This window comes from Leptonotus elevatus, chromosome 1 (genome assembly GCF_054856555.1).
Source record: "Leptonotus elevatus isolate MCC_2025b chromosome 1, RoL_Lele_1.0, whole genome shotgun sequence".
Lineage (NCBI taxonomy): Eukaryota > Metazoa > Chordata > Actinopteri > Syngnathiformes > Syngnathidae > Leptonotus > Leptonotus elevatus.
This window is the reverse complement of record NC_141239.1, coordinates 5,139,932-5,158,645: the sequence shown is the minus strand read 5'-3', so window position 1 is coordinate 5,158,645 and position 18,714 is coordinate 5,139,932. Positions and strand designations below refer to the sequence as shown.

Genomic DNA, 18,714 nt, shown 5'->3' with positions numbered 1-18,714 from the left:
ACTCATTCACTGCCATAAATTCATTAAAAAAAAATTGATTATTAAAAATTAGGGGCAAGAGGCGATTACATTTTTTAATTGTAATTAATTGCATGACTTCACAAGTTAACTCGCGATTAATCACAAATTTTATATCTGTTCTAAATGTACAATAAAAAAATTCTAGGTTTTCATACTCTTAACAAAAGTGGAAAAAAATGTTAAACTAATAGAAATAGTTCAAATGAATTTTTGACGGTTATAGCCGTCAATGGCAGTGAATGAGTTAACGGATATTTACTTGGATGAAATCTTGAAATGAATGTCAAATTCTTCTGTAAACAAAACTGACTTCGCTTTACAGGCATCTTTCTACATTCTTCTCCTAGAAACGAATAAACAATCCTCAAAACTTATAGCTTACTGGTTTAGTTGTTCCTACGAGCAACACACTTCAGCAGCGTTTGTCGCTTGGTAACGAGCGAGGTAACGTAACGTAATGTATTCGTGGACGGGCGGTGACGAACGGGACACCGGCTGATACAACCATTGTTAGCTCACTCAATTAGCCGTTCGTCGACGAGAAAATGAGTGAATGTGGCAGCTAGTATTTGAATTTAGCATTAGCATAATCAACGACACTGAAAATTTGCTTTGTTTGGTAGAATTTTGTGAAAAAGACACAATGGATCACACATTATCTATTTATAGGTTGTTTTTTAACAAAACTTTTCTTGGGAACGCAATTGGGCGCCTATTTAATGGTAATCAGGCGTTTATCTTGCTGTACTTTAATTTCATGTTCGAGTTCATAAAAACTACGTTTAATTCACATTTGTCACGTTTGCCTTGCTTCACTTTACGTCATCCAGCCATTATTAGCTCACTCAAGTAGCTGTTCGTCGACGAGGAAATGAGTGAACACAGCAGCTAGCAATTGTAGCATGCATTAGCTAGCATGCTAGCATTAGCGCAAGTATGTAGCACAAGTGACACTGAAAAATTGCTTTGTTTGGTAGAATTTTGTGAAAAAGACACACATTATCAATTTATAGTTTTGTTTTGTTTATTAGTTTGTTAACAAAACGTTTCCCAGGAATGCAATTGGACGCATTTTTAGACAATGTTTTGACATTATTTCATGTTGTTGTTCATAAAAACTATGTTTAGTTCACATTTATCACATTTGCCTTGCGTAACTTAACATCAAGCTACATTACTTTATTTTCCAAAACATTTTTTATTATATGTTATTATAGTGTATGTAAGCTGCGTTTTAATAACTCTAAATGTTTTTAATGCCTATGGTGAGGATAAAATGTATTTTTTTTCAAACATTGGATTTTCGCCCATTGTGGGATCTCGAACATAACCCCCGTGATAAATAGGGGGTCCCTGTAGAGGGAAAAAAAAACACACAAATATTTTGGCACGCACACACAGAGTGATGGGAAGGGAAAGAGAGCTGACGAAACGCACAGCAATGAGTCCAAAAGGTCTGCTTCCTGAGAGGAAAGCATCAAAAGGAAGCGGCCGCACGCCTGGGCTTGTGGCCTGGTCTGGAATTTGCAGGAAGCACGAGGAGGATGACGGCCTTTCACACACACACGCACACACGCATGAGCAGTTGAGTCTGGGAAGAAGAGGGAAAGCTCTTGAGGAAACACAAGTTACTAATTAGCTCAAATTGTCCCCCCTGCGCTTAGACGTCTGCTTGAATTCTTCCCCTTCATCGTCGTCTTCTTCGTCTCACCACTTCCAGATGTTCGACTTCCCGGTCCGCTCACTCTTTGCTTTCGGTCGTTTCCAGTTCCAGTCGTCTCAGCGCGATCATTACGGCGCATGAATGACAAGGCCACAAGGGAGCTAAAAATAGACGAGAGGAAGCAAAAAATACATGGAAGACGGGAATCGGTAATTAAAAGAATTCAAACGAGTCAATTGCTCAATTAAGTCGGTATATTGGTGGTTAGCCAAGTCTGAGTAGTACTTTCCTGGCCCCAAACGACGACCGCAAAAAAATGCAGGGTCGGGATAAAGTTCACGGTCGGTTCAGTTCGGCACAAATCAACAGGCGCGCCGATGCTAACGAGCGTATTGTTGCTAGCAAGCTTAGCAGAGCAAACGAGCTAGCTACATGCTTATGAGTGTAACATTTGTTTTCACCGGACTTCAGGTGACTCAACTGTACTTGACATTGCCGTACGGCACTTCACGTCACTAGGTGTGTTTCCATTACCCTCAGTTTTGCGCAAAAGGAAAACTGGTAATGGAGATGCGTGATTTTCGAAAAAACTCAAATATCGCAAAACGTTTTGACGCTCTCATGAGCTGGTTTTTGAGATGTGTCGAAATAGATCCGCAAAAGTGTCATGGAAACACTTTTTGCGCTTTCCCTGTAGTCATGTGACCCCGCCCAGCACGGAGGAAAGGAAGTAGGAAGTAAGGGGGCCACTCGCTTTCGTGTCGGAGGGGATAACAAGTCTTTTTAACTCATTCACTGCCATTGACGGCTATAGACGTAAAAAAATCATTAGTTAAACTTTTTTTTTTTATTGTACATTTACAATATAAAATTTGTGATTAATCGTGAGTTAACTAGTGAAGTCATACGATTAATTATAACATTTATTAAAATTTAATTAATCGTCTGACGCCCCTAATTTTTAATAATCTTTTATTCTTTTTTTTTATTATTTAAAAATAAGTAATTTTATCTATTTTTTATTTTTTTTAACAAACTTTTCCTTTCTTTTTTTTCAAAAAATAAAAGATTATTAAAAATTAGGGGCATCAGGCGATTAATTTTTTATCATAATTAATCGCATGACTTCACTAGTTAACTCATGATTAATCACAAATTTTATATCTGTTCTAAATGTACACTATATATTTTTCTAGGTTTTCATACTCTTGTTAACGAAAGTGGGAACAAATGTTAAACTAATAGAAATAGTTCAAATGATTTTTTGACGTATATAGCCGTCAATGGCAGTGAATGAGTTAAGCACAAAGCGATTCAGTTATGGAACCAACATGCCGCCGTTCAACGCACGTCCCATATCGTTGCATGAGAAATGGCCGTTGCCCCTGGCAACGAGCAAACGGGCGACATACGGCGCACGTCGTCGTTGAAATCCATCCATCCGCACCATAACACAAGTTATAAGCATATATGTTTGTAGCATTTAGCTTCATACGCGCAAGCTTGTTCAAACATATTTAGTACGTTCGAATGTACTCGCAAATACATTTGAACATACTTGCAAGTACATACGAATGTACTGGTAGGCTAAATGCTACAAACATAGCATATTTTCCCATAATGCCACGGGCTATTACTATATACAGTATCGGCTATGTTTGTAGCATTTAGCTTACATACTCGCAAGTATGTTCAAACATATTTAGTATGTTCGAACGTACTCGCAAATACATTCGAACATACTTGCAAATACATTCGAATGTACTTGTAGGCTAAATGCTACAAACATAGCATATACAGTATCGGCTATGTTTGTAGCATTTAGCTTACATACTCGCAAGTATGTTAAAACATATTTAGTACGTTCGAACATACTTGCAAATACATTTGAATGTACTATAGGCTAAATGCTACAAACATAGCATATTATCCCATAATGCCACGGGCTATTGCTATACACAGTATTGGCTATGTTTGTAGCATTTAGCTTACATACTCGCAACCATGTTCAAACATATTTAGTACGTTCGAATGTACTTGCAAATACATTTGGATGTACTTGTAGGCTAAACGCTACAAACATAGCATATTTTCCCATAATGCCACGGGCTATTACACACTTTCGCTACACATTATACCAATAAGTTTGAAAAGTAAGTAAAACGTTGTTTATTTGTGACGTTTATGATTTACTATTATGTCTGCAGTACGTGATTTCATTTTGGCATTATGGGAAAAAATGCTATGTTTGTAGCATTTAGCCTACACGGACGTTCGAACGTACTTGTGAGTATGTTCGAACGTATTTTTCAATGAACTTTCTTTCATGCTAGTTGTTAGTTTAACTTGATTTCCAGCTACTAGACGTTGTTTTGCTTCAGCTGCAGGAAAAGTTTGCTGCTCCTTTAAACAAAACGACTCTTCAGATCGCCACTGTTGCGCTCAAGAGGCCACAACGTTGCCAGATAGCAGATTGCTAGTAGGGCAAAAGGGAGTGAACGTATTTTGGTTGCACAGGCGTGTGTGACATGCTTCTTTGTTCTACTAACGGGACACAGGAGGGGATTGGTAAAAGGAAACATACATTTCCGGGAGGGCGGCGGCGTGACGCGCGTAAGCGTTTTTGTGATGCGTTCGCTGCAGCAGTTGTGACATCAGCAACACAAACACACGCAGAGGGGTCACAGAAGGAAGGACATCCCTTCCTCTGCTCTGACGACCCCCACTCGCATCTGTGCTCGGAGCTTTCTTCAGCTGGACTTGAACGCTTCCAACAGGCTTCTTCTGCTGCCGCTGGATTGTTTCCACTCAATGTGAACGTCACACTCGTACTCACAACAACTCTTCCCGAAATGAGTCTTTTTACATTTCAAGGGGATTGTTAGGATGCAGATGACATAAGTTGCAATGCGGGATTGGTTTGGGCCGAGTACTTTCAGTTGCTATTAGTGCTGTCACTATCGATTTTTTTTTTTATCGATTAGTCAATCGATTAATCGGCTTCATTTGAATTATTTTGCATTAAAGTGCATTACAAAAGCATTTTTTCCCCATGATTACTGTTTATTAAGCAGTGATTGGTGTTTATTTTGTAATTTGTATTCGTATAGTAATAAAAAAAAAAAAAAAAGTGGGATTGATGTTGTACTATGTTACCTTTACAATTACTGTTGATGTGCTAAAATCTGAGGATTTGGACAATAAAAAAAAAAATGGCTCCAAACGATTACTTGATTATTAAAATAGTTGTCAATTTGGTATATTGGTAATATTGCGATGCGTTGCTGTGCTTTGTTACTTTTCGTGAAATTTAAAAACTTAAAATTGGATTGTTTTGCGTTAGACGGCTTTGTTTCGCTTTATTCCAAGTAACTTGACTATTTTTTACTTAGTCTAGATTGTTATTTTGCTTTTCTACACTTCCCATTATTACTTTCAATATGCAAAAAAATATGTTCTATCACATCAAGGTACATTTTTTTTTAAATATACATAATCGTAGGCTAATTATGTTACATAGTTCGCACCGGTCTTTAGGTGGTCATCGCCGAGTCCCGTGATTCTGTTTTGCTCTCGCTACCTTTTGCTAGCTTCTCCCGCTAGCCGCTCTTGTTAGCCACTCCAGCGAGTTCTTGCTAGCCCCTCCCCCTGCTTCTGCCCGCTTCTGTTACTTAATTTTGCTTTATTCCAAGTTACTTTGTGTCATCTTACATTTCTTTGCAATACTTAGTTTAGATCACTTAACTTTATAATAGTTTATTTGTATATTTATTTTGCTTCCAATTTTCTTCAAGGGATTTACCTAGCTTTAATTCACATTTCTTCGATTGACTTCATTTTGCTGTATGTGAAGTTCTCGCTTGTTACATGATTTAATTTGACAGTAGCTTAAGTGAAATACAGTAGTTACTTTAAAACACTTTGGTATAGTTTTGTTATTTTACTTCCACCCGATTATGTTGCGGATTATGGTATTGAGTAAATTCATCTTACTTGCCTCATTTTTTTTTAAAGACTTAAGTTTGTTTTCCTTTTGGAGGACAGATCTAATATTGCATATTTAGGATGCCATTTTTATGCACTTTCAGTACCTCACAACAAAAATGAGTGACCAAATGTGGCTTATTTTGTTGTATGACATCAACAAAAAAAAATCCAACATGAGCTTTCATAACCTGAAAATTGTTCTATTAATTTATAGACTAATTATAGAATCAACGTTAAATGCTCGAGTTCATATCACAGTGGACATGAGCAAAGGATGTGACAGGAGAGCATGCAGTGACGTGACGCGAGCTCGTCATTTGGCAGCGTTTGAAGGTGTCAAATCAGCACATTGGCGCTACGTGCTCACAGCAAAGCAGGTTGCAGAACTCGTTGGCCCACTTTCAGGCCTCTCCTCGACTTCAAGTGACAAGCGGGTGCAGGCTGGCTTAAAATGTACTCAAGTAGCTTTGAAACTTATTTTTACATGGCATTCTTTTGGGAAAAATAGAAGTAGGTTTCATATAAAAACTACTAAAATAATTTGTTACAGTTATTAGGTCAGCAAATAAGTGGAATACTGTATCCAATCGTTATTTTTTTTATACTAACTGAATATTTTTATCAAATGTCTGACAACATTCTTTTCAATAAACTTTATTCTTGTCCCATGTACCCCCCCCCATACAATACATACAAAAAGTGAGTGGAATTGAACATTTCCTTTTACACAATAAATTAAAAAAAAAAGCAACCCAAATAAATAAAAAAATAAATTAACAGGAATTTATGTGCCAGAAAATTCAAGACTATTCTAAATTGGCAGAATTGCTTTCACAACGTTTCTGAAAACACGACACTTGAACGAGAGACACTTTTGCATTCCGGATCTCAACTCTCGGGTCGAGAAAGCAAATGTAAACCGACGAGGGTCACAGTACGACGAGTACAACGTTTTCTTCTTGCTGGGGATAATACGTCGATGAGAGCGGGTTCATTTTTTCAAAGCTTATACCAGGTAAGTGACAGTGTAGCGCCGTTGGACGCACTTTTGAACGCAAAAGCACGCGCAAACTATGACAAAGCCGTCAGCTTGACATTCACAAAAGAGGCTCGTTATTGCACTATACAGACATCCCTCAGAAAGGCACTTTTCACCCCCTCCCTCCCTCGTCTCCTCTCCTCCGTTCATTTCCCGGACCGGCCGTCTTTTACCAGAACGCGCGGGCACACGCGTCAATTTAAAACTCATTTCTAAAATCTGACTAAAGAAAAATAGGCCTGTTGGTAAGGACTTAAAATCAAAATAAAACTGGTGAGTTAATACAACAAATAAAAAATAAAATAAAATAAAAAACTGCATTATGTCACTCCCATAGCCCCTAAAGTACTCTGTGTACCATGTCAGTGAACTCTGAACAAAACGGGTAACAATGAGGCAGAAGCAGCACAGGCTCGCTTTAAACCTCAGCGTCCAAATATGGCCAGGAATGTCAAGTGTGCGTGTGAGGTAAATAAAGATCATAGCGTGATCTGCTGTTGGCCCTTTTTTTTTTTTTGCGCAAAAACTGAAAACAGAAACGAATGAGCGCACCAGTCAGTGTCCACAGGTCAGGAACCGGCAGAGAGAAGAAAGACGAGAGTCCGCCGCTGTGTTCAACCAATACCAGTTGCAATTTAAAGTGTTGAGTTTCCACACCCGGCACTAACTTCATCTATGAGAAAGCGGCAGGCTCCATTGGCACCATGCAACCAAGAAGGAGAATTGGTGCTTGGGTTATATATATATACACGCATTTAGATATTTTTTTTAGGCATCTATCATGGAGTGTCCAATCATTCAACATCGCCAAACAAACTTTGGACAGGCACAAACCCTTGAGGCCAACGCGTCATCTGATCAAATGGGCAGGAATATCATATATCATCAGCTGCCTCGGCACCAGTCCACGTGGGCCGAGAGGCCCGTTACGGCACTGCAAAACTGTCAACCAATCAAGCGGGAGCCGGTCATTGAGCCTCGAAAGTCACAGTTAGTCAGTCTTTTTTTTTTTTTTTTTCCTCTCTCCCCTCAGGCGTCGGCGTGGTGCTGCAGGAGATGAAGTACGTATCTGAGGCGGTGCCGCAGCTCGGCCATGCAGCCCATCTCGCTCAGCATGCTGAGGAGGTACGTGTAGGAGACGCGCTCGCGGCTGATGTAGGTCAGCAGGTACGAGTCCGAAGACTTGGACAGGATGATCTTGGTGTGGTCTGTGTAGAAGTTCACCTGGACGCAAGGAAGATGACGATTAGGGAGACGATAGATAGGCTGATTCCTAGTGTTATAATAGTTTTGACATTTTCAGAGCAGTTTTATTAGTTATTTTGTTTTGTAAAAACAAAAAAAAATTGCCGTGTGCAAGATTTTAAATGTATTTTAAAAAATTCCTATTTGAACCCCCCCCAAAAAAGGAGAGCACTTGTGCCATTAGAGCTATAACAAACATGCTAGTTTGTCGCCTCGGAGTGATGTCATCTGGTGGCACTTTTTATTGGCTGCCGCTAGATGATTTCACTTTGAGGCGACAAAGTTAAAGGACAACAATTCCCAGACGACGGTTCGACCTTCCTTCCTCCAGTTAATGGCTGCGCTGCTGAAAATCAAGGATTAAAAAAAAAACCCATTCTTATTAAATTAAAAAAGAAAATCAACCCTACAGACTATTTTATTAAATTGGTTGGTAAAATGTAGCCGTTTCCCTTTTAAAAGCATTTTTGTTTTTATTTTGTTTCCCAATTTTAGTTGTAGTTACTTCGTTAACTAAAGTAACGTTGCTGCTTCCAGACAACCAACTTTGCATTGGTGGGAGACTAATGATAAGAATTCAAACACATTCTCTGGTGGAATACTTTTACAAATACATGATTTTGCGATAAAATGTGTTCTGTGTTAATTTTAACTCCATCTTTTGCTTAAATGTGAGGCTGAGAAAGTAGACCTTTCCCTCGCTCTGATATTCTGAGACAAGATGGCTACCTTTTCTCCACCCGTTGAGGTCCCAACTACAGTGGTACGAAACGCGATTGCGCAACACTTGTGTGTGTGCGCTGTGGAAGGTTCATTTTAAAATGATTAGCCAAAAGCTGTCCTTGTCATCAGGTAGCAATGAACTGCGTTGAACTAATTCGAGGATTCTGCCATGTCACAATGGTATGATGTCATTATTTATTTACATAGTTGATGCGGCTGTCATTCTGTTGCAGAACGACGAGTCTGATTAAGGTTTAACATTACAAACTGAACTGTTATCAGGGAAATGTGACTTTTTAATAGCTTGTATGCAAACAGTTGTGCCTCAGGACTACCTTCACACCCATCCAGTGATAGTCAAAAAGTAAATCCATTGCCATCTGCCCATTTTGCAAAATGTAGGTGAAATGAGCCAGTGGTGAGTTGAGAAGTGACCTCCATTTGCAGGCTGAACACCGACTGCTCTGGAGGGCACCTCAGTTATCGCAAGTCTCCAATAAGACCACAAAAAGTAGCGAGATTTAAAAGTTGCTCAATTCAGCCACAGTCACCAACACCGAGCAGTAGCTGCTCGCTTCATTCCGGTCGTCATAATGAAAGCCGTACTTGGCATTTGCATGAGACAAGACTGTCTTTAGTTAAAAATTCCTCTTCAATTGTGAAAAAATACAAATGGATGTCAAAATATACGCCTGACAAAAAAAAGAAAAACAAATAGAAAAAAAAAAAAAACTCGGCCAAGTTGTAATTGACTACAATTACTTTCCAGTTGCCGTTTTCAATTTGCAAGTTGGTGAAGAGACGTGCCAGTCTTGTACCAACCTGTAGCGTCCCGTTGTTGAAGAGCATAACGAGCGCGTGGTCCGTCTTCACCCACTGCAACAGCAGAGGAGGAGGACCAGCAACCGGTTCTTGACAGTGAATATCGCCACCCTGTTGGGCAACAAAATGGGTCAGAACCCACAAATCTGGAGCGCTTGATTTTATTCTCCCATCATCATACCTCCATGAGATTTTGTTCCATGTAGTTGGCCATGAGCTCGACAATTTGTTTCTGGCTCCGAAGCTGCTCGGGTAGCGAGCTGGCAGGGAAGCTAAAGTGCTCGTTGTTGGTCAAGCAATAGTGGACCGTCCTGGGGGAGCACGACCGCAAAACCACCAACGTTTGAATTTGTTCACATTCAAGAGAAGTTGCCGGGGCTTTGCACTCACTTGCGTTGGTCACAGAGGCTGAGGTGCGTCCCCTCGTTGAAGAGCACGCCGATGCTTTGGTCTGACAGCTGGTAGCCAAAACCGTATTTGTTGGAGTAGTCCACCCATTTGGTGACCCACAGGAAGGACTGCGGCCTGGACAGGCACGGGGGGTTTCTTGTGGCTGCAGAAACAAAAAAAACAGTCAAAAAAAAAAAAAAAAAAAAAAGGACAGAGAGAAGACAAGTTGACCCCCCCCCAAAAATAAAAATCTCACATCTGAGTTTTACACATAAAAGCTACAAAGCATGAAGTCCTTTAAATCACGAGTCAGCGGGAAATCAAGATTTAAAGCGCTTAGACTAGCAAAAAGGAATCCGTCTGATCAAACTGTAACCGCTCCACTTCCTTCCATGTGATGCAACGCCAAGTAAGACGGCCCCAAGTGCTGTGCTGCACATGTGGAACGAATCTTACCTGCAGGCATGACGGCCAAGCAGCCATTGAGAACCTTCATGGCGGATTCAGCCACGACTGAGGGAGTGACGACATCCTCGCATGCTAGAGACACAAAAAAAAAAAAAAAAAAAAAAAAAGTGTTACAACTCATTGGCGTGATTACATAAAAATAAAAAAAAAGTATATAACATGTTCCTACGTTCAGAGCTGCTGGCCATGGTGCCCTTGAAGGAGCGCGAGATCGACTTCCTGGATTCTTCCTCAGCGGGGGTCTGCTCCAGCGGCACCGAGCTGACCAGCTGACCGGTTTGTGTGGGCACCTGTGGACAGCAGGCCGGGTTAGGAGGATTAAAGAGGAAGTCAACCCAAAAGAAATGTCTTGACAATAATATGTTCTTTGCTGCCCCAGTAATCTAAACATAGTATTCTGGAATAGGAGTTAAACAGCAAAATCCGGCAGTTTCTATCAATATCAGTAGGCGACCATTTTGCCAATTCAAGCTCAGCTTCAGTAAACAGGTGAGCTGTGATTGGTCGTTGCCTGAGCAACTGTGATGTCATCTTCAGTTGACAGCAAGTGGCAAAATGGCCGCCACCTGAGATGGATAAAAATGCCTGGATTTTGCTGCATATTCCACAAATGTAATATTAATCAGAATGTCATGTTTAGACTAGCGAGGTCGCATATAACATAGTCAAAAAACGCTTATGGTTGACTTTCCCTTTAAGATAACATGCGTGACAACAAAAATGCACTTTCATTTGACAGTTTGTTGAGGTCACGCTTTACATTTGTACAAAGAAGGCATAATTCAGTTCAAGAAATCTTGACTTCGTCTCAATTTAAGGTCTTACATGTTGATTTAGATTTCATATTTTAAATCGAAGTTGCAAATACTTAGCGACAACTAATTTGTAGATAGGAGAAATACGAGAACCCCCCCCCCCCTTTTACATCCATGTTGATGTCGCTTATCCTCGCCGAAATGACGCTGCAGATGTCCGTGAACAGAGTTACAGATGTCATTTTGACTGGTCATAATCAGATATCTTAAATCAAAAAGTAAGATGACTCGACAAAAAGTTGTCAAAACCAGCTCGTCATACTTAGGTTAGCCTTTAAATGTTAAATCCATTTTACATACAAGGGCACAATTGGGACATGCGTAGCTAATATTTAAAAAAACCAAATCCGATATCCTCATATCAGAATCAAGACTTACAAATGCGGAGAGCACAAAATCCTACATTTAGAGGAGTGTCCTTCATGAACTAAATAACTGCAAATGGAGGTCAACTAAATGCTATGCATTGTGTACAAATTATTCACTTGTGCCGCATCAACTGTAAAAGCAGCCATACTGAATGTGCATCAGTTTAAAAAGTTGATGAAAATAGACAGTCAAAAAATACCCGATATGAAATGGCGACGCGTGAGGCAAAATAGACGCACCTCATTTGGGCCGACAGTTTTGTAGCTAATCTGGCGGTTGATGGAGCACTTGACGATGCCGGACACCAGCTTGGAAATATCCTTGTCCTCCTTCTCCTCACAAGGCGCCTTCTCCACTGCAACATGATGAGTCACACCCGTTAAATTAAACTTGCAAAACAAAGCCACGTATTTGAAAGTCCTTTTGAAGCAAACGTTCCCACGAGACGGAAACCGGACTTGCAAGGCGACAAGTGCCGTATAATTACCGGGCAGACATGCAAATATGTTGACGTGTGATGTAAGCTTACCTTTTGCTTTTTTCTTGCCAAAAAGGCTCTTGGCCACTTTGGTGAAGAATTTCTTGGCTGGGCTGGGGGGATGCAGCTCGGGCACCATTACGCAGCTGTTGGGGGGAAGCTTGTCGGGAGTGAAACCCTGCCGGGGGGGGGGCAACAGACAGTGACCGTTAAAACCACGCCGGCGGTTAAGAGTTTGGCTCTGTCCCCTTCCAATCAAGTTTTGCCAACGTGAATTACTTTGGTGAAGAATTCATGGTTGAGAATTTGATCCAGAGTGAGTCTGTCGCTGGGGGTTTTCTGCAGGATGCTTGAGATGAGTTTCTGTGCGGCGGGCGACAGGCCGGAGGGCAGGTTGTACCGAACTTCCTTGATGCATTTGTACGTCTCTTTCAGGTCGAGAGTCTCAAAGGGGGGGTTGCCGCACATCAGCGTGTACCTGAAAGCGAAAGCCGCAAAAAAAACGTGTCATGGCTCACGACGCGACAGGGAAGGGGGGGGGGGGCCAGATTACAGAACAGTAAACGGATGCAACAATTATCTTGTTAAATTAGTTATTTTAAGAGAAAAAAAAACAAACAAAAAATTTATGGCAAATAGTTTGGGATTTTTCTTGATTTTAGGGTGGTCTGCGGCCCTGTATCCTTCTAGAATAGATCCGCCTGATTCAGAACCAAAACAAAACTACAATCTGTAATAAGATGACAATCTCTAAAAGGCGTTATTGGAGGATTAGTAATGTGATACGTTCCATAAATTGTGGTTTTGTTTTGTTTTGTCTAAATGAAGCAGTTTCTGGAGAAATGGTTTGTGAATGCTGAAATGCGGAATGAAAAAAATTAAGAAACGTGGAATCATATTGAATATTGTTGAAAGAAATAGAATTATGTTGAATGGTTTGGACTGATATTGAATGATCATTAAAAAGTAGTGGTGAAAAATGCATGCAATTAAATCACAATTATTTGGAATTAAGTGAAATGATACGGATGAAAATGTGCAAATGAGAGTGAAAAGTGAGTAATTTTGGTATGTGGGAATGTTGAAAATCACTCCCCAGGTGAACATTTTGAATGTTGAAATGAAGAATTGTTGAATGTGTCATTGGAAGTAAATGGGGATTTTGGGGGTTAAAAATGTTGAATTGTGGGAAAACTGTATAAGATAGAAATAAGAAAAGTAATGGCTAGAGAAACTTGAATTTTTGGAAGATGTTGAAGTTGGAATGGTTTGAATCTGTCGAGAAATGTAAAAGTAGTTGAAGGACAAAACATGGCAGAATAAAAAGGGTAGAATAACACTCTAAAATGTTATACAGTTCCCTTCTGGTGTACACGCCTTAGCCACCAAATTAGTCCTCTTTCACAAACTATGAATTCATGCATGAGAGTATTTTTTTCCGCTTTGTGTTCAAATTATTTATAATTACAGCAAGTAATCAAAAATAGTTTACCGTTCATGGTGTTTTGCATCGTGTTTTAGCATTAAGCTAGCAGACTTTGAAGAGATGAAAAGCGAACATGGTTTGGTTAAATACACAACGTGTAATTCTTTGTGTTGATTTTTAAAGTAAGCTTCAACTCCGAGTACCAATAAGCAGCTTAGCCAAGTACGACTATCTGCCCAAATACTGCTTGTGGTAACGTGCTTTGCCACCATAGCTAGCGCTTGTGCTAAACTCAAACCGCTATCAAATTGGCAACTGGCCATATAAGAAGTTTTGACATCACTGTACTGGGCACATTATGTCCTCGTTTCACAATTGACTGCCATTCGTGTTCCAGCTTGCTCAGGACGCAGCCAGTAGAACGACTTCAAGCGCACAAAGCCTGAAAGGCCGACACAAAAGGCGCTCGGCTACACATGACTGCCAAGTCGGTTGACTTACATGACGCATCCAAGCGACCAAACGTCCGACTCTGTGCCATGGCCCTGCCGGTTGAGCACCTCGGGGGCCAAGTAGTTGGGCGTTCCACAGATGGTTCTAAGAGGGACGCACAGGAGAGTCAATTGGACACCTTCAGACATTCAAAGCATGCCGTTGCCATCCTGACCCGGGGGCCGTGCTAAACTATTTTGACGGCGGTATTCCACGGCAACGTGTCAAACCTGCACTGAAACTTGAGCTTTCAGCACTACATTCAACCGCCGCCGCTTGGAAACCGGTTGAGGTGGGTGATCGAGAAAGGCTGCATGATTGCGCGTGTTACGCAAGCGCAGAAATATAAACGCCGAGTGTGCAATCACTGTTAGTAAACAGAACTACAAATGCAATATATACCAGTAGACAGGATTTGGCATTAATTCTAAAAAGCACTTGAGTGTCGTTTGGGCAACCTTGTGCTTCATCACCTTAGGCCAAGGGTCACCAACAGGGTGTCAGAAGCACCCCAAGTAGAATAGAATATGCCAAAAATTGTTCACCAGAGATGAGACATTGTGATTTCCTAGGAAGTGATCCTTTGAAAATGTGAACCCTTGGCAAAGATTTATAGAAAAACAATATTGCATAGTGATATTTAGGTTTGTAATTATTGTGAGAAATAATTAACATTTGCCATGTCTTCATTTAGATGAATATTAAGATCGATAAATTTTTTCAAGGCCGATACAGATTAGTAGTAGTCATGGAGGCCGATAACCGAAATTTGCAACTTTCACTAAAAAGGGAAAATATTGGCGTCAAAATTGAAAAAATACAAACACCACCTCTTAACTTTTTGAATCATTTTTTAAGCATATGTTTATTGAACACCTTCTCAGATTCGCAAATATATTTATTTAAATCTTAGACAATAGACTTTCTTTTGTTTTAAAATTCTAACAAAGAGTTCATGGAGTTCTCAGGGTCACGAGTATGACTTAAAAAGTTATAATCTTAAACAAGTAAATAGCTCCCTAATGTTTTCTACATTAAATAAAGTTTAGCAAAATTCTAAATACCTGAAATGTTACATTCGTACTTTGTTTTTCAAACAAAAACAATTAATTGCCAGGGTCAGCAACATCTCTTATAAAGTTAACTGAAATTTAAATGTATAGTTCCCTGAAGTCAACAGTTTTAAATTGATTTTATATCGGCAGTCAGATTTTTAATAAAGCCCAATTGCCGATATTCGTCAAAATGCTCAATAATCAGCATCGGCCGACAATCGGTCTATTCTTATTATTACATGATTAAAAGAAATTTGAGCACATTGTTATATCAGAAGTGTGTATCAAACTGGTATCCCTTTGCGCCAATCAGTAGCCAAGAACATTGTTGACCCCTGCTTTAGACAATAAGTCAAATTCATCTATCTTGTGGAGTACAAAGTTCTTCACCCCCCCCCCCCCCCCCAAAAAGAGACAATCCTCTTAGTCTGCGAATTTGTAGCCCTGCAAGCAAACGTACTTTTTCCTCTGCTCGACCGTCTCCAGCTTGGCGGCGAGGCCAAAGTCCCCCAGTCGCAGTTCCATGTTTTCATTCACAAAGAAGTTGCCTGGAAAAGAGACAAAAGCAGGTTGTCGTTTTTTTTTTTTCCCCCTCCTAAAGTCAGCATTCCGTAGCCCGGTCAAAGTCACAGCAGATACTTGGGATGCTTTCACGCTCGCTCGCAACATTCCCATCATAACAGAACATACCCCCCCTCCCCCCCTCCCCCCTCCCCCCCTCCCGCTGTCATACCTAGTTTAAGATCTCTGTGCAGGATGCCTCTGCTGTGGAGGTACTTGAGGCCTGATATGATCTGCCGGAGGTAATATCGCACTTCGGGCTCCGTCAGCGTGTGCCTCGCCTTCCAAATGTGCGCCAGCGACTGCACGTAGAAGGAAGGAAGGAAGGAAGGAAGGGGGCGCAATGAGCCAACCTCTGTAACCTTCAGCAAGACGTCAGCGACCGCCTTGGACTGACGTTAGCCGTTAGCATGTCGTGTTAAATCAGACAAGTTCCTCACCTTGCGACTGCAGAGCTCCAGAAATATGTAAATGTTATCTTGGTCCTCGAAATGGTGCGAGAACTTCACCACGTGCTTGTGCGACAGCGTTTTGTGCAACTCGATCTCGTTGGTGATCTGCGATAACAAGGAGACGACGAGCCATTTCATTTGTGATGGGGGGGGGGGGGGAGACACGCAAAACGAACAAGACCGTGTGCCGCAGTCGCCTCAATACCTTCTCCCTCTGGTGCGGTTTGGACACTCTGCTCTGTGGAATCACCTTGACGGCGAACATTTTGTTGTTCGACAGGTCTGTCATCTCGTAGCAGCGGGCAAAACCACCCTTGGGGAGAAGAAGGGATTGTAAATAACCCGAATAACTTTAATGCAGGGGTGGGGAATCCACACACACACACACATAAATGGCTCAAGACGCCAACAAGCACATTTTCTACGGTGGCAATAATGAACTATCCAAACGATAAGTCAGAGAGGAAAAAGTGAAATGAGGCAAACGTTTTTCTGCTTTGAAGCACTTTTCATAATTTTAAACAATGCTACGAATCTCAGCAGCTTGCGATCGATGTGAGAACATAATCTTCAAATGTCACCCACCGCCTAATATTTTTGATTTAAGACGGAAATGGCCGCCTCTAGCTCACATTAAGAGGCCATTTACACCACATTTGAGTCGAGACGCCTCCAAAAAGCCCCCTTGGGAAGGCAAACCGAGTTGATCACGTTTGAACTGGTCAAAATAGATTTCATAACTTGATTGCAGGGGTGGGGAAAACCACATTCACAGCCCTATTTAAAGCACAATGTACTTAACATTGATTGGTGCACCACATGGGACCTTGAAAAGAGTGAAATGGCCACCCTTGATTACATGTCAGCTGAACAGCAATTGAGCCCAAAACGCATTGTGCGTCTTAGAAAGCTGATACCAATACTCGGTTGTTGCGCCTGAAGCATCAATAGCGTCATTTGAATACGTTTGATGCATTCAAAAAAGAAAAAAAAAAAGGCTCGGATGGACGATGGCAGGAAGGCTGGGTTGCTGCATTCTCATTAACCGTGAAACTGATGTGGCCGGCGGCTCTGCGGCATCTCACAGCAGCAGACATGACTTGGCAGCACTGAGCGATGACGTGCAACACGTTGACAAGAGACTTTGCTACCAATTTAAAAATCATAAAATAAAACTAAAATAATGTATCATCTTAATGGGTGCGACGTGTCTTGTAATAATAATAATAATAATAAGCGTCGAGTCATTTCCCGTACAAAGTAGGCACACCTTGCACTGATTACACACACCTGCAACACTGCCGCGTGTCATTTTGCCCACACAAGCAACATGCTAACGACACGCTTATGAAATCACGTCTTCAAGTACCTTGCCCAAAAGCTTCCCTTTACTGTACAAGCGTCCCGTCCTGGCGTCGGTCACCACCTGCGCCAGCTCCGGTTTGGCCGACTCGGATTTCGAGCGGCCGGCTTTGGCCCCCGGAGCGCCGGCTTGCTGGGCTCCTTCGGCGGCAGGCTTGTTGGTTAAATCCGCATTCATGGCGTGGCACGACAGACGCTGTGCCGCCGTGAAACATCCGATATCCATTTTAAGGCGGCGGCGGCGTCACGCAAAACACACACGAAAAGAATCTCGTTATATTCCTTTTTGGAGGAGAAACCGGTGTGTTTTAGGGAGAATGTCCGTCTCAGTCCACTGAATCCATCTGGCATGTCCGTCGAGAACGCGCCACAATGGTTATATATATAGGCGGTGGTGACGTCACAAACCGTGGGCGTGGCTAGGCGGTTCAGACACGCTCGTCAAAATGGAAGAAAATGTGAATGAATGGAAAGAAACACTTGATGCTGCCTTATTTTTCATAACTATACCTTCCCGATTCCCCAAATGTGCCGCCTTGTCATCTTTTGATTATCTGGTGCCTCGGGATGCACGTTAAATTGTTATGCGACCACACTCAGAACTCAACCAGTCGTACCTTAAATAATATTTTCCCAATAAAATGAATGGAAATGCTATTCATCGGTCCAACACAATAGCCTGCTGGAAGCAGTGCAGCCGGGGTTGATGCTAACAAATGAAGAGAAAAGGCTGTTGTGAATAAAAAAAAAAATACAATTTCATGGGTCAAATATACAGTAATTTATTTAGAATTGAAATTGTAACTGCTGATTATGTTTAGGCCAGCAGACAATGTTGTTGGCCTGTCAGGCTAGCACGGATTTAGATTACCTGTACTTCTCCCAATCTATTTATCTCAACGTTTACGTACGCTGTCACGCGTGTGCACGTTTACACTGATCCTTCTGGACTGATCAGGTGATCGCTGCCATCTGGTGGACAAAAGCTTCATAGCATATTCTAATTGTAGCCTCAGTTTACGAAATGCGTTTTGAATTTACGAACCAAAAAAGGAAGTGAGTCAAGTTACAGTCACCTCGGTACTTATGGTCTTCATTTGTCTTATATTAATGGACTACAAGTGATTTTCGTACAAATATTTACTATATCGTTGACTCAGGGTTAGTGAGACTATACTATAGCAAATACGGCGTGAAATGAGGACGGGACTTGTAATTGAGCTTTAGAAACATGACTCAACAGCAACACCTGTCGGTAGCATCTTATTAGTGCATTCCCCAAGCTGAAAGTGGTTTACAATCAAGCAATCGGGGAAATAAATAGTTGCTTTGTAATGAAAAAGAAT

At 41.2% G+C, this 18,714-nt stretch overlaps 1 protein-coding gene and 1 long non-coding RNA gene across 2 annotated transcripts in view; one reads left to right on the top strand and one right to left on the bottom strand.

Moving 5' to 3' along the window:
- Positions 1–7,847, top strand: part of LOC147180476 (uncharacterized) — a 54,688-nt gene extending 46,841 nt beyond the window's left edge. The window contains exon 3 of the long non-coding RNA XR_015094493.1: positions 7,744–7,847. This is a non-coding gene — a long non-coding RNA (uncharacterized LOC147180476). The remainder of the gene's footprint in view (positions 1–7,743) is intronic.
- On the bottom strand, positions 6,310–17,731 carry plk3 (polo-like kinase 3 (Drosophila)). The gene is made up of 15 exons (XM_086072509.1): positions 17,376–17,731; positions 16,212–16,319; positions 15,995–16,111; positions 15,727–15,856; positions 15,454–15,541; positions 13,948–14,043; positions 12,300–12,498; positions 12,072–12,198; positions 11,782–11,897; positions 10,528–10,648; positions 10,347–10,430; positions 9,891–10,053; positions 9,682–9,811; positions 9,501–9,611; positions 6,310–7,934 (listed from the first exon to the last, which is right to left on the bottom strand). The coding sequence occupies exons 1-15, from the start codon at positions 17,592–17,594 to the stop codon at positions 7,740–7,742; spliced, it is 2,004 nt and encodes a 667-aa protein (XP_085928635.1). The 5' UTR covers positions 17,595–17,731; the 3' UTR covers positions 6,310–7,739.
- Positions 17,732–18,714: the final 983 nt, after the last annotated feature.